The sequence below is a fragment of the Lepidochelys kempii genome, chromosome 4 (genome assembly GCF_965140285.1).
Source record: "Lepidochelys kempii isolate rLepKem1 chromosome 4, rLepKem1.hap1, whole genome shotgun sequence".
Classification (NCBI taxonomy): Eukaryota; Metazoa; Chordata; order Testudines; family Cheloniidae; genus Lepidochelys; species Lepidochelys kempii.
This window is the reverse complement of record NC_136383.1, coordinates 37697549-37713464: the sequence shown is the minus strand read 5'-3', so window position 1 is coordinate 37713464 and position 15916 is coordinate 37697549. Positions and strand designations below refer to the sequence as shown.

Sequence of the window (15916 nt, the reverse complement as noted above, 5' to 3'; positions counted from 1 at the left end):
CATGGTAAACATAATAAAAATAGTTTAGGACCCAAATCTACACATGTGAGTAATCCCAAACTGAGCCACCTTGTGTTCTGAGGAGGGGATCATTGAGGAGGCAGGGAAAGGAGATGCATTTACTTTTCTGAGGCTTGCCTTCTTGTTTCTTTGGGGAGAAGGGGAGTATTATGTGGGATGCACCAGTGCTGAAGCCCCAATTACATCCCAAACCCACCCCCCGTGGAGATATTTCCACTAGGAGCCACAGGGTAATACCAGGGAGGGGGCTTGGATGCCTCAGATGGAACACTCTTTATTGTACACAGGAAGATCATATAATGCAAGATACCCTGCAGGCTCACACATCTTGGAGAGACAAACTGAACTACAATGCTAAAGTAACCAGGAGACTAAAAGCATTGCCTCAAGTCTGGCAGCATAGGTCCTGCTGGCAAGCTTCACTACACAATTCTACCAATTCCCTTCAGTCTTGACCTGCAGAACCCCTGCTTTCTGGTCATGGGCAAAGAAAAAAAGCCTTCAGGTTAGGAAAACTGTACATTGGTTTTATTATTATGTCCAAAAATGTTCTCTAGGAAATAGGATGACACTGCCCAAGTTGGGTGAGTATGATTTGAAGTATAGGGTAAAATCAAGCATATTAATGCACTAGGCTAACTAGCCATCATTTGAAAGTGGTATACTTACACACAATTTACAAGTGATCATAGTGATTTTGCTCCTAGGCTGAAGTCTTGTATGTCAGATTTCAGTATAGAATTTTTTAAAGTCATCTTATAACCCTTTTCAGTTCTGATAGACTCATAACTACACCAATGCAAATATATATGCTCTAAAAGAGAGAACAATATATGCATTCAAATTCACATGATAGTTCAATGATTACGTGCAAGGGGGTAAAAATAAGGTTGCTTTGGAAAACTTAAATCGGAATTTCTTGATCTTTAATATACCAAACACAGAGCTGCAAAAATGATTTAATCAGAAAGGAGCAAAACTAAAACCCTGGATCCAGATACCACAAGCATTGTCATTCATGTCTGACACCAGGATCCTGATCCAGACTGAAATTTTGTGCCTTGAGCCCCTCTCTATTTATGAATAAAAGCTTAAACCCATAACTGTTTTGCCCCTTTCACTCAGTCAGGGACAACTGTCACAGACGTACTGCTGTGGGATGTGATGATATGTGTTGGGGACTTTGTGGAAAACTGGAAAGTGCAATTGAAGAAGAAAACTATTTTCTCTCTCTCACTCTCTGTGGACATCTAATACAAGAGCAACCTGAGTGAGGACAGGTTCAACCCAGAATGACACTGCCTACCAGCAACAAACATTGGGGAGTGAGGGAGGAGGAAAACTACAGAGAGGAGAATCCAGAGATTCATACTACAGACAGAGCTGCCAAGTAAAGCACACTTCTTTAACCAAAGAGCCTCAGACTTTGTAAAATATGAATAGTATAGATTTAAAAAAACAATGGCAATGGGTTTGTGTGTGCCTGTTTTAAAAGAACAGTCTGTGACAAAAAGGCAAACTGATGGCCAACCTGATAAAAGGAGCAAATCAAGGATTACTAGATCATGTGGAACCCCAATGCCTGAGGATGGGAGGATTACTATTATGCAAAACACATGGTTCTGGGGGAGGCAGGAAGCACTTGAAGACATTTTCCCCTTCTGCATTTGTTTTCAGCCTCTTTGTGTTTTCCAGAGCTGTTTGGGAATCTCTGGCCTCTCTCTCTCCCAGATCCTGGTGCTGGGTGTATTTCTCTGTCTTTCAACCTAGACACTCCCCATCCCCGAAGTTTCATTGTGAATTGGTGTCCAGGCTCCTCCTGCATCTCTTTGTGAAGGTGTCAAAGAGACTGTAAGATTCCCCGGGGAGGTTGGGGTAGGGGGTCCCTTGTGACAGTGATGATGTGATGAAGGGAGAGAAAGAAAGGTTGAGAGAGGAGGACCAAAGTGAGCGAATTTGCTGGGTGCAGACAAGCTGGGGGAAGAGCAGAGGGGGCTCCAAGGAGGAAGGGTAGTGGGGAGAAAGCAAAGGGGGATTTCGGGGGAAGGGGGCAGCAGAGACTCCAGGAAGAGAGGCAGGAGAGGGTGTGGAAGAGGGAGAGTTGGGGGGGGGACCAAGGCAGGGAGGGTTTGGGGTCGCAGCAGAGACGGGATGAGAGGGAGATGGGGTGGGGATGAGGACCGCATCAGTGGCTTGAGGAGGGAGTGGTGGGGGGAGGCAGGAGTCAGGGATGATGGAACAATTTTTATAGTGTGGTACTGAGAGCCATTTAACCAAACTGCAAAACCTGTATTTAATGGAAACCACTTCGATCCAAGGAGTGCCCCAGCACCAGTGCAGGGCCGGGACCCCGGAGAGGCTCGACCCCGGAGAGGCTCCCTGGGATGTTCACACCTACTCTCCGGGCTGCTGTTTATTGTCGTCCATGCCCCCAAAGGGGGGCGCCCAGCGGAGCGGGCGGGAGGAAGCGGAACTGGCCCTCCGTGGGTGCCTGGTGTGGGCTGCCCAGCTGCTGGGGTGGCAGGAGAGTGAGGCCACCCCATGTTCTGCAAGGGAGCGTGCATGTGTGTGTGGGGGGGAGGCTAAGGGCCCGCACCCTGGGCTGGCGAGGCTCTGCCAAGGCAGGTAGCAGCAATTCTCGCCCCCCCCCCTTCTCCCGGGGAGCTGAGCGGCTCCGCTCCGGGGGCAAGTACCGCTGCTCCGGAGCTTGAGCCGGCCAGGGGGGAGGGTGTGTGCGCGCCGGGGGAGGTGGGGGCAGGATTAGAGGGAAGCGGCGGCCCCGCCCTCCCCCTTCACACTGGGATAGAGCCGAGGGGGAGATGGCCCGGGAGAGGCGGCATTGGCACCATGACATTACCCAGCCTGCTGGTGGCTCTGATTTTAGGGACGACCCCCGCAGCGGGCAGCTTTGACGCGGCCTCTCTTAACCCTCCCCTTGCCCCTGCTCGCGGCCCGCAGCATCCCCGCTCGCGCCGCGCCGCGCCGGCCCCCCAGCACCGGCCCGGCTGCCCGGGGGGCGAAGGGCCAGGGGGGCGCTTTGTCAACGTGACCGAGTTCGGCGCCGAGTGCCTGCCCTGGGCGGAGGTGCCCGCTTTCCTGCAGAAGACCCCGCAGGGGAAGGGGCTGCGGGGCCAGCACAACTTCTGCAGGAACCCCGACGGCAGGAGCAGACCCTGGTGCTTCTACCGGAACAGCCGGGGCAGGGTGGACTGGGGCTACTGTGACTGCAAACAAGGTGAGCGCGCGAGCGAGCGTGCGCGCGTGGCGGGGAGAAGCGCTGCACGGGCAGCAGCGGGCACGCGGGCTCCAGCCTGTCCTCAGCCGGATACCTGTGGAGGCGGCTGCATCCACTGCGTGGGTGGTGGGTGTGCGCTGCTTGCAGCTGGGTGTATTGCGTGCCTGTCGAGATGGCTGTGCGTGTGGGTTGACTGCGCGCCGAGGGGTGTGCTGGCTCCGCCGTGTCCCGCGTGTGTCCCTTTTGGTTGCCATGCGTGAGTGTGTTGGCTGCAGTGTGTTTTGTCCGGGTTGGTGTGTGTGGTTGATATGGGTATGTTGTGTGCTGAGCTGTTCATGTGCCCGCGCTGGGGTGTGCCGGTGTATTGAACACGTTTCCCTCGGGGAAGGCTGTAACGAGCTGGCTGTGCTGTTACAGAATGTACACGTCTGAAGTGGGTGCAAGTGATCATTTCTGTAAAGGGGATTTTGGCAGAGCCATATTTCACTAGAAGGGAATTTTGTACAGATAGATAATGACTTTCCTTCGGTGAGTCTTAGCTGAGCTGAACTTCATTTTCACTTCACTGTAGAAGTGGGTGAGGTTAACACCAATTTCCCTGCTAACAGACCTTTCAGGGAACAGGACATTGAAAAACATATATCTCTTAAAAAAAAAAAACCAGCATGTTTTTAACCTTTTAAGGTAATAGTACATTTGTTTTGCAGCATAAGGGTCCCCTTGTGTCTTTTTTCTGGTAATATATTTCTTACACTGTTTGAACAGAAAAGTTGTATCAAGTATACCACTAATTCAATTTACAATAATCTCCTTTTTGCACTTTGGTGCACTTCTCTGGAAATTTGCTAAGCAAAATAGGAAGCGATTGTTTTAATCAGGCAGCTTGCAGCTATTCTCTTTCAATTTGTTTTTTAAGTCTTGGGAAAGTTGGGTGTACAAGTTAATGCTTCTGCTTGACAACTTGTATGTGTGTAACCAGCCCAGAGGGCCAGATATTGCATGCACTTATTTACTCACAAAACTCCCATTGGTTTTAATGGGAGTTTTGCCTGAGTGAGGACTGAGGGGGGATTTCAGCAGTAGATCAGCCATAAATGTCACCGCCCTTAGGAGCATTCCAGGGGGTCAAATTTGTACATGGATAATCTGATCTTTAATTATTTCCCTAGCTGTAAACATTTCCTTCTAGATCAGGCAAGTCTGCCTTCTGTTTACATCTATTTTCCCCAAAAATAAGTTTAAACTTTTGTAAAGAAATAAAATAAAAAAGTTAGGAGACCTGTTGTTGTACAAGTTCCCTTTCATGTCTTTTGTAACATCATAGTGTAGGTACAGGAGTATATTTTTTTATTTGATTTTGTTTACTTGGGTTTTCTTATACTTTTCTTTCTTTTTTAAGGATTGATTTCCTTTTCAGATCCTACAACAATAGTAGTTGGGAGTGCTTTTCTCTCTTTTTCAACAATAATTGCAGTGTGTGAGAGGTTGGGAATGAGAAAAAGAAGGTGATGTGAATTATGAGATAATTATACCTTTTGCTATGATGCATAATGTGAAATGTATGTGGAGAATAACAGCTACATTGTTTGTTTATACATAAATAAAAGTGATGGACTCCCTTCATTCACCTGTTTGAAATTTATGTTCAAAATCAAACACTGTTTTCTGTACCCTTACTAGAAGATAGAAAGTGGTTATGTATTACAGGTGTTTACTTGGGGAGAGTACCAGGCAGCTCATAAGGGAGTTGGGAGAGAATAAATAACTACTACACCCCTTATAATACAGTCCTAATTTTGATGAAGGGTTTGCATGTTGGCCTTTGTATTTATTTTTTCATTTTAATAGTTCTTTTCCCAATATTTCAGTCTGGTTCCCAATGGTCTTTGTGAGCATCTTAGACCAACAGAGTCAGGAGTTTTTAATGTGTCAGATTCTACAAAAATAACCAATCTGCTTCCATTTAGATCAATGGCAAAACTCCCTTTAAATTCAATGGGAGTTTTATTTCAGCAGAATGCTCTTAAAAGGACTGCAAGATTTGGTCTAAATTTGGCTTCTTCTCTGTTGATTTAAGCTACCACTTTACAAAAAGGAAATTTACGTCTAGTACCAGTCAAGATAGAAGACATAGCTATTCGTTAGTAGCTAACTCTTTTCTGATTCTTTTGAAATTAATAGCAAACTCCCATTAATTCTAATAGGACAAGTGTCTAAAGCCTTCTCAAAGAAATACCAAAAATTCTAGGCAGTGTGTTCAGAATGTGTCTGATGAAACATGGCAACAAGTCAGCCCCACTTTCTATAAAGACTAATATAACACTGACTCAAAATAAATAGTTTTCCATAAAAAGAAAAAGAAAGCTATCTCAAAGATGTGATTTACATGAATAAAAGGCAGAATGTTCAGAGTTAATCTCACTCAGTCTATCACTCACAGTGCACATGTGGTATGGAAGCTCATGCGTAGTTTTTTTTTAAATTATTTTTTACAGGACTCAACGTTTATTTAAAAAACCCAAAGTCACAAACAAAACCATGGTGTAATAGTGAGGCTCTTCAACAGCCAGGCAACACCCCAGGTACAGCAAGGACTAAGACTCTGCAGGACTGACTGAGCTAAGGGCCAGGAGTGCAGACAAGCACTTGCAAGTGACCAGTAAGATCTTGCTTTGCTTCTCTAAGTTATACCAGCAACAATGCTTTAGAGGAGCAGACAAGATTGTAAATTACATATTTTAAACTCCTGTCCCTACTCTAGAGCTGCACAAGCAGCCAGGAGGCCTTTGATGGCTGTTATATTTCTCAGACGTCTGTGCTCTAGAGCAATCTCAGCTGTAATGACAACTGGAGGCAGAAGTCTGAGCTTGACATGCTGCACTTAATCTTAGTGAGAAATCCTGCAGAGTTGGCCACTATTTTCTTGCTGCCCTGTATCAGGACAGAATAGCCATTCCAGCCCAGAAGATATAAGGAATGAACAATGGTTAAACAGCCGATCTCAGGGGGATTGCCTTTTGCTGAAACTTGGCTTCCACTCCACATCCCCATCCAAAGGGCCAGGACAGGACTAACTGCAGAGGGACACAGCCCCTCTGTGTGCTAGGACAGATTAGGCAATTAGTAGATTATAGTCTGGTGATTGGTTTTCTGCATCTGAATGATCTTGCCAAAGCCACCTCTTCCCACATCATAGTCTGTCCGGTACTCGTCTCGCACCTGTCCTCCAGTCTTTCCTCTCCCAAATTGTCATCCCTCCTTAAACCCTGCATCCCAGTCAGTCCTGATGATCCGGTGTCCAGTTGGGTGCAACTGATAAACCTCATTGCATGCTCAGCATCTGCTCTTGTGTAATATTCCACAAAGCAGAAGCCACAAGGTACCTGCAATAGCTAGACACTATGGGATATGTAAAGTCTTACTCTGAGTTTCTGGCTTTAAGTTTGTCTTATCCTTAATGTTAATAGGACAGACCTTTTGTGCATGTGTGTGTGCACTTAACTGCTTTATGTTTTAACATTAGTCAAACAAAAAAAATCTCATTTAAATTGTGCTTTGTCTGATCAGTGTAATCCCAGTTTTTATAATTTAAAATATTTATTTAATTTCCTTCCTTCTGAATTGATAAACATTTGGATGTTACTTACTTTTTGAAAGCAACCTAACAAAAAAAGTGTTCATGATTAGCCAAAGAAACCATAAATTAAAATAAATGACTACAATACTACCCTGTCAAAATACTTAATAAGAAAATGTTAATATAAACAATGTTATGGTTGTACAACATAAAACTGCTCTAATGTCTTTTGTTTGAGAATCTCAGAGAGAGGTGTTCTTTCGCCTCCATTTTTCAAATGGGGAAAACAGGTCAGAGAGTTTAAGTGACTTACTCAAGATTGCATAAATTAGTGGCAGAGTTGGAAATAAATTCCAGGTCTACAGAATTTCAGGGCCTGATTTTCTTCTCATTTATACCAGTTGTGTCAGAGTAACTACATTAAAGCCCGTTGAGTTACCACCACTTTATACATTTGTGAGAGCACGATTAAGCCTCTGGCTGATCAGTGTATACTTCCTCCCTGTAATTTTATAGTCTATAAATTTGAGGAATTTAAATAAAAAAAGCATGGGTTAAAAATTATACCTGAAAGTTACATTTCTCTCTCAGACAGAAGCAACTTCTTTGGAGCCATTCTGATTACAGTTCTACACTATCCCCTGATTATCCAATTAGCTAGATAACTGCAGCTCCATTACATGCCTATCATTTCAATTTATTTTTAAAGGAGTCTTCAGCCATTAATCATTGACATGATGAACTGTAGTGCTACAAAGAACTATTTCAACTAATACATTCAGTATTTAGAAATCTTCCATCTTAAAGATCCCTGAATGTGCAGTAAGACTGTATACTAAAATCCCTTGCTAGTTCTTGAAAAAGTAGTTCTCATAGATGCACAATATCCATTTTTTCCCCAAGGGTAAACTACTTGGATTAGATCATCATTTTAGACTGAGTTTAATGCTCATGAAAATGAGGTATTAATAGCATTGGCTACAGGGAGACATAGTCTGATCCAGTACCCACTGACATCAATGAGAGTCTTTCCATTGACTTCAGCAGACATTGGATCAGGTCCTCAGCACACCTTGAAGTCAATGAAAAGATTCCCATTGACTCCAGTGGATGTTTGATTGGGCCCATAACATAAGCAGTTCTTGCACTAACATCCCCATACAGACCAGTCAATGCAGTTCAGTCCTTAATTAGGACAGGCCCAGTTTTGCAAGTCCTGGATCATTCTCTAACTTTGCTGAATTACTGAAGGGGGTTAAATGGTGTGGAAAAATGACCATTACATACAAGGATAAGACCACTAAACTAATTTTCAGTTTGGATCTAACTAGCAGTTGATCCCAGGCCTTCAGGGATGAAAGACTAGTGCAATGACTTTCCAGGGCACTACCCGCTCCAACATTTGACTTTAAAACATATGTTTTTAACAGTTCATTAAGTACTAGCCCACAGTGTGTTGTATAGTATATCCCAAAATGTAAATGAAAATACAGATGTTACATGTTTGCATATGATTGCAAACTTAAGATATTTCTTGTGCTTTGCTCTACCATTGTAACTTCAGAACAGCTAGCACCAGAACTAAGGGTATCAAGTATCAGCCTCCATCATGCTTCTCAAAAATAGATTTACATCCAAGTTACAAACCTTTGAACATAGTAGCAGTCTAGAAAGGAAATGCTGGCACACCTTTAGCTAACACCATAAACACGTCTGCTGTAAAATTTGCACATAAGCAATTGGAAGTGATCCACATCTCATTTGATTCAAATAGAATCTATCCTGACACGTGTTCTTGGTGAGATGTAGAATACAGACAGCTAGAATCTTTGGATTTAGGAGCAAACTAACAAGAGGGGCAAGTGGGACAATCATACTGTTTATACAAGCTGCAAGAAACATGAAGCCCATCTGTTTTTTAGAGTTAATTAAAAGTTGGTTGAGAGTTTTTTCCCTGTGTCTCATCCTGAGCCTATGTGGCAGGTGTTGCAGAGCAAGTCTCAGCAATAGCTGAACAGATACCCTTACTTGCATTTAGAAGCAAACCCAACCTGGTTTAAACGGTAACACCAGCTATGAAACCCATCTGACTTGGGGCAGATCCCAGAGCAACTAAAATTACCAAACTGAATATAAACACAATTGACTGTCAGTAACATTGGATGAAACTGATTGAGAAACACAATACAAATTTCAGAGTAACAGCCGTGTTAGTCTGTATTCGCAAAAAGAAAAGGAGTATTTGTGGCACCTTACAGACTAACCAATTTATTTGAGCATAAGCTTTCGTGAGCTACAGCTCACTTCATCGGATGTTTTTCCTCGGTAATATAAAACATGTAGAAGTGAAAGGGAGTTTCTGCTGAGAGTGTAGGTTTATAGTCCTGTATATGTGATTTTTCTGATCCTCTTTCTCCATTCTGAACTAGATTAAGGCAGTCTGAGGTCCTAGAGATACACGAGGACATGCACCCCGACCCCTCTCCTACGCAGTAGCCCTGGCCTTGTGCCTCATCCCCATGCCATGGGGCTTTCTCCCTTCCCAGACAGGCAGAGCCCCATTTCTTCCTCCTAAGATTGGCAACAAAGTCTCCCTTCCCTTGAGAGCATAGGGGGTGGCAGCACAGGTCCACTCTCCCACACACAGAGGCTGGGCGTTAAACTACTTAGGGAAAGAGCAGACTCGCAGTACTCTTCTCCTACCATGCACAGAGTCCTCTACCGGGGTAGTGTTGATGGGGCTCCTTAGAACAGTGTCTTGGTGATAACACTCAATCGAGATGCACCTCTTAGAGCACTGTCTCAGGCAACCTGCAGACTCAGGGAGATTATCACTGTATCAGTTATGTTCAGGCAACATTATCAAGCTTTTCTTTGCAACCAACAGAGCTAGAAACTTACTTTTAAGTAAATGAAACAGATTCTGATTAGATCACTTCACTCCAGAAACATGGAGCATTTACATCTTCATCCAGCCCCGTTTCCACTGTTACTTTTGACTTGGTTATTTTTGCATCTGCAGTTGTTAATCCACATAGTTTTGTATGAAGAAAGCTTGTTAAAGATGTGGTAGAGGTGGATTTGAGTCTGCTTCAATGTCTTTCACTTAACACCTTTAGTCAGAAAGGATTATCTGTATCCTTTGAAACTACTGGTTGGAGATGGGGCACGGATAATAGACCGGGAGAAGCAGAAGTTCCAGTGTGTGTTCCTGACTTCTGAGAAGCCACTCTAGGCAATGGTCAGGACTCAGTGGGTTCTGAGAGGGTGTGTATGATGGATACGATGGTAGAAGAAACAAGCAGTAGTTCTTTGTGGCATGCTTCCTTTAGTGCTGGTCAACTTTTTTTGTTTTACTTTGTTGAAATTTTCCTGAAAAAATTAAAAAAACAACAACACCATTTTAAAATTGAGTCTACTCTCCCGCTAACCCAGCAGTTTGGGCAGAAATCCACACATGAGTTAATGCTACTTTACCAGAGGTAACTCTAGTTCAGAGCCCGAATCCCCTCCAGAGAGGGGATAGTCACAGCTGCCAGGGATGCAGCCAATGGGCTTGGCTTCTATGGCGGCTTTGCTCTAGGGTCTTGGGGAACCTTGCTGTAGCTCACAAAAGCTTATGCTCAAATAAATTGGTTAGTTTCTAAGGTGCCACAAGTACTCCTTTTCTTTTTGCAAATACAGACTAACATGGCTGCTACTCTGAAACTTTCTTTATAGTGTAGACTAGGGAAGAGGAAGGTTAGACCTGGGCACGTGAACCCTTAGTTAGTGAGCTGTGTCTCTCTCTTTCACTTCAATAAGGTCACAAACTTTCTTCCTTGTGGAAAGAATGAGTAGAAGAATGAGTAGTTTGTGCAGGGTGGGGAATAGTTTCTTCTATTGGTTCTCCACTTCTGTGCATGCTGAAGAAGCAGGAAAGTTGTAACCCCTTCATACATATCTTGACTAGCACCTCATGACATTCTCATTTCTTCCCATATGTTTTCAGGAGGTAAGGGATGTGACCAGACATGGGAGCTCATGCAGGATTTATGAAATTTATTTCTAAAAAGGCCCAATCCTGCCATTTATTCTCAGGAAAAAAAACAGTGATTTTTACTTGAATTTATGATAGCAAGACTGGATCATAACATTATCTCTTTAACTATTTCCACAAATTTGGGCGAAAGTTTACATTTTGTAAAAACCAAGCTTTTATAAAACCTAAAACCAATGGAAGTGTTTCCACAATTGTTCAAGGTTCCAGTGGAATCTTAGGGTTTTAAGCAAACAAACGTACATTCCCCTGTTGCTTTCAGACCCAAGCACAGCAACACTGTGCAGACAGTGAAACTGTCTGTAAAAGTGAAATTGACTTATTTTCATTTTCAAGATGAAAATTGAAAAAACAGAATAGAGAAAGGTAAATGGGACTTTTAAATTTAAATTTTTCTTTTAAGGTACTATTAGTAACAGTTTTTGGGGGTTTAGGTTTACAATATATGACTCTTAAGGTGATGGTCTTTTAAATTGTTTTCTTGTAACTAAGAGTCTGATCCTGCTCTCATTAAAGTAAACAGATGTTTTCCTGTTGACTTAACAGAACCTGACTATGGCCCTAAATGCATGCACAGAATCACGTACACTCAGGAAAATATATCATGGACCATTTATTCTCTATAAGGGTATAGTAATGAATAGCTAATTAGCAATACGTTATGAACATATACTAGTGTTGATAAATGTAATTCCTTGTTCCACAGTGGTACATCATATATCTCATATTCAGAGACTAGGCCTATTACAAAATCAAGAGTTTTATGTATAGAAAAAAGAGCTGGACCAAAAAAATGTTTAAAAGATTGATGTGTTTATTTAAAGTTAGTTCTATTCCTTCATATAGAAATTACATATCACATTTTGTCATTTGTGTATTTTAAAACTATATGAATCCAGTGAGTCAAATTCAGAGTAGCAGTTGCCAGTGTTCCAGAATACTGCAACATGTTAAGTAAACTTTGGGGGAAGGTGTTTTAGTTCATTTGCAAACTGGTTTTATCCACTACATAATTATGACATGAGTCACATGATATATACTCACACATACTTTAGAGTGCATGAATAACATATGAAGTAAATACGGTACTGTATCACTTTACTTTTGTCAGATATTGTGCAAACAGACATCCTGTAAATAAAACTTTTGTAGAGGACTTGTAAAATGTGGAGAATTTATGAAATAAAATGGTGAATAAAGTGAGGGACCAATCCTCGCTCTTGTTTTATGCAGTGTTAGACAAGCAAAGGACTTCAGGTGTTAGGGCAAAATTCTCCAGTGTGCAGAGTTAATCTTGACTACTTTAGTCTACACTCTGTTTATGAGTAGTCTCAGTGTTGCCAGTGGGAATTCTGTAGATGCAGAAAGAGCAGAATTGAAGTCAAGATCTGTCTTGTGGCTCTGAAAGGAGAATTTTACTCTTCAAGTGTTTACTTATCCAGATAACAGAAAGGTCTTGCAATATTTATGCACGAAGCACTCTTACTGCTTACCATGGGAGTCCCACAGGATTGTGAAAGGAAAAAGATCATTGTACAAAAATTACCCTTTTATTTTTTAAGAGACAGACAACTATTAAAGCCCCCTTTTTGGTATGTCAGGAATCACTTTGTTCTAAATATTGCTGTCTTGTGATTAAAATAATAGTCTATCCAGAAGGGTTTTGGAAAGAACAGATATAGGAGATAAAATTCCAGTATGTGTATCTGGCTATGTCTGTGTGTGAAGGGGAAGGCTATAAATGGAGTAAAATATTGATTCATCCAGATATATAGTAGAATCTTCCAAATTCTGTTCTTTCAGTGATTTTATATAGTATTGTTATAATTAAACTTTTACAAAATCATGTATTTTGTATAAAAGGATCACCTTATAAAATTTGATTTAATAAGCGGTACTTGTATATTACTGTATAACATTCTGTGAAAATAAGTCATGGGCAAAAAAATACACACATCGAGTCTGAGGTTAATGGACTTGAATTACTTGGGAATGGTTCACCTTCAGGGTTTTATAACCCTGGAGAACTGAATTAAAAACAGAACAGACTAGCAGTGAAATTTGTGGGGAAGGAACAAAAATTTAACCTAGCCATTATAATAAATAGAATGTCATTTTTTAAGCAAGGGGAAAAAAAATCTGAGTTGAAGAGGGTCTATGCTTTGCTATTAAATATAACAGAGCATAGGCATGTGGATCACTTGATATTTCATGCAATACCCATCCACGTTTTTTGATAACAACTGCAATATATTACCCTCTTGTCAAATTAGTAACATTTCTATGGACCATTCATTGTTTGCTCACCCTTTGTAGCATAACAAATATGACTGTGACTGTTTCACACTTCTGCTGTTGGTGCTTGAATTGCATGTTGCTATAGGGACTTTTTACGCTGCTGGAAAGAGAATTCTGTGGTATCTCATATAATACTATTCAATTTCTTGATTTTGTGTTCTGCGCTCTCAACCTGTATTTTGATGATATACACACAAGGACTGGAAAAGAATGTGTGTTATGATGATGTTTTTAGGTTGTTTTATTTGGAAGTTTGATAGAGGCCTATAATGAATTTGTAAGAACTATATCAAGCGTTTGATGGCAAGTAAGAACAAATGCATTCTTTGGCCTGAAATAAACTGCTGGCATCCATGAAATGTATAATATTATGTGGGTCAGTACAGAAGCTATGCAATCCATGTGATTGTTTTATAATTCCTTTAAATCAGATGGAAGATAAAAATATACCACTTATGTACAATATTTTGTTTCCTTTTTTATAACATTGCCAATTATGTTGACAAAATTCATGTATAGACTATCATATTTATATTGATATGTACATATACTCTCTCTCTCTCTCCCCACATCTTTGATATTTTGGCTGCAATGTTAGAATCAAGATGTTTCCTCATTAAATTGTTGTATGGAATGGGTTACCTCCTTTTGAGTCAACAGAAAGAAATTATTAGTGCTAATTAGAAGCAACCTCTTTAATGAACTTGAAGCAAATACATGAAAATATTTATAGCAAAGTGGAACTGAGACTGCATGTCCTTCAAATGGCACAAGTTAACTCAGTCATGGACAACAAACATCTTATTTAAATAATTTAAAATTCTCTTATCTAGGGTCAGTGCGACTTCGAGGTGGCAAGAATGAGTTTGAAGGCACAGTTGAAGTTTATTTGAATGGAATTTGGGGAACAATCTGCAGCAGTCATTGGGACAATAATGATGCATCAGTCATATGTCGGCAGCTTGAGCTTGGGTAAGTTTTAGTCCCAGATCAAATTTACTAGCTTATTTGAATGTCATCTTTAAGAGCTCTGTGTTTGGTAGATATTTTTAAAATCCATTATGAATGGGATATTATTCTGGGAAAAAAAGTGTTGCTCTTAGGTGATAGCTTCATTCTCAATTGATAGTCTCTAAATGACAGAGAAAGTGGTACTTCCACTTAGCAAAGGTATTAGTAAGAGAGTTGGGAATGTGTACATAAAACCTTTATATGACTTCTTCAAAGAAATGGGTATTGTGTTACAGACTTTGCAGCTGAATCCATAACTATGTGTCCAATGCTATTAACATATTTGTGAAGCAATGCCACAAAATAACATTAGGCCTAAGTCTTAATATCTTTTCTCCCATGACCCAACTTTCAAACACTCACAACTGTTACTCCTCCGATGCGCCAAGCATTTGCTGCCTGAGGCAAGTTTAAAAAGTGCCCTCTACCCAGCAGTCCACAGTTACACAATAACTAGGTAGCAAGCATGTTGCAACCACTAATATTTGCTGCCTGAGGTGTTTACCAGTTCTGTCTTATATATTAAAGCTGGTTCTCCCCAGAATCCTTACCCCCAATTCTTGTACTGATTCAAAGGAGTTGCTATGAGAATCAACACATGGTTTTTAGGCTGCTTCTGGCATCTGAAGAGAATAAGAGGCAAAGATGGTAACCAGGTTTTCACACTGAAAACTGGGAAACTGATCATGAAAGGTTAGGACATGCAAGGACTGTTTCCATGGGAACTGGGGAGCAGTGCATGGGATAGCGAGTGAAGAGTGTCAAGCAACCCCCTTCTCTTCTTCCCTACCATGCTGTAGAGCTGATTCTCACATGCAAAGAAGGGATGTCTTGAGGACTTGTCTGAAGGAGGAAGCTCATTGGAAAGTCTGAGGGATGTTGTTAAGATGTGGGGAGACCCTTGATGCATACATACTAACAACAACCCTGCGAATTTAACATGCTCATCTGGTCAGTAGGTACTTCAGGTCTCTAGGCTCAGAGGAATAAATACGGGGCCTGATTTTGACCTCATTGTACATGAGGTAAATCAGGAGAAGTGCCACTGAAGTCAGTGGAGCTACACCAATGTAAGTGAAGCCAGCATTGGGCAGAGCAATTTTTTGTAAAACCGGCAAGGTTTCCTAAACAGGCTCTAAATCTGGGATATTGCCAGTTTCCAGGGAAACGTGGTCTGTCACCTTAACAGTAATCCCCGACACCCATTCCAACAAAAGCTTTACAGGGAGTCATAATTAGTTTTTGGTGAAACTTGGTATTATTGCTACATAGGGCTTCACGTGACTAGCTGTTCTGTGTGTGTCTGCATCCCCTATCCTAAGGTTAATTTAAATGTTGACACAGCAAATCTTTTGAGAGACTTTCTCTGAACATCAGATTTGTAATGAAAGCTGTAAGCAAGCAAGTTTTGCATGGTTTCAAGTTTTCATGGAGAAAGTTTACAGAATTCTAGTCATGTTGCACAGGTTGAGAAGCCCTGAATTAGGCTAATACTTCAGCACTCCTGTTGTCCCCAGGACTTTCTGGGCCTGGCAAGCAGCAGTTAATTTCTGAATAGACAAATACAGAAATATCTATTCTACCAGATGCCTGCAGGAAATAGAAATAGAAAACAAAATGTTTTGTCAATACTCCAAATTTATTTGCGGGGGAGGGCATGTGTATATTTAACTTTCACTACCTGTAAAGTTATCTCTGACAGAGACAGGAGAATGACTGTCTAAATTACGGGATC

General features: G+C 41.4%; 1 protein-coding gene across 1 annotated transcript in view; it reads left to right on the top strand.

Moving 5' to 3' along the window:
* The first annotated feature begins 2831 nt into the window (after nucleotides 1-2831).
* The window catches only part of PRSS12 (serine protease 12), a 62699-nt gene continuing 49614 nt past the window's right edge, over nucleotides 2832-15916 (top strand). The window contains exons 1-2 of the mRNA XM_073340988.1: nucleotides 2832-3256; nucleotides 14004-14142. Of these exons, the coding sequence (XP_073197089.1) occupies nucleotides 2869-3256; nucleotides 14004-14142 (527 nt within the window). The 5' untranslated portion in view covers nucleotides 2832-2868. The remainder of the gene's footprint in view (nucleotides 3257-14003; nucleotides 14143-15916) is intronic.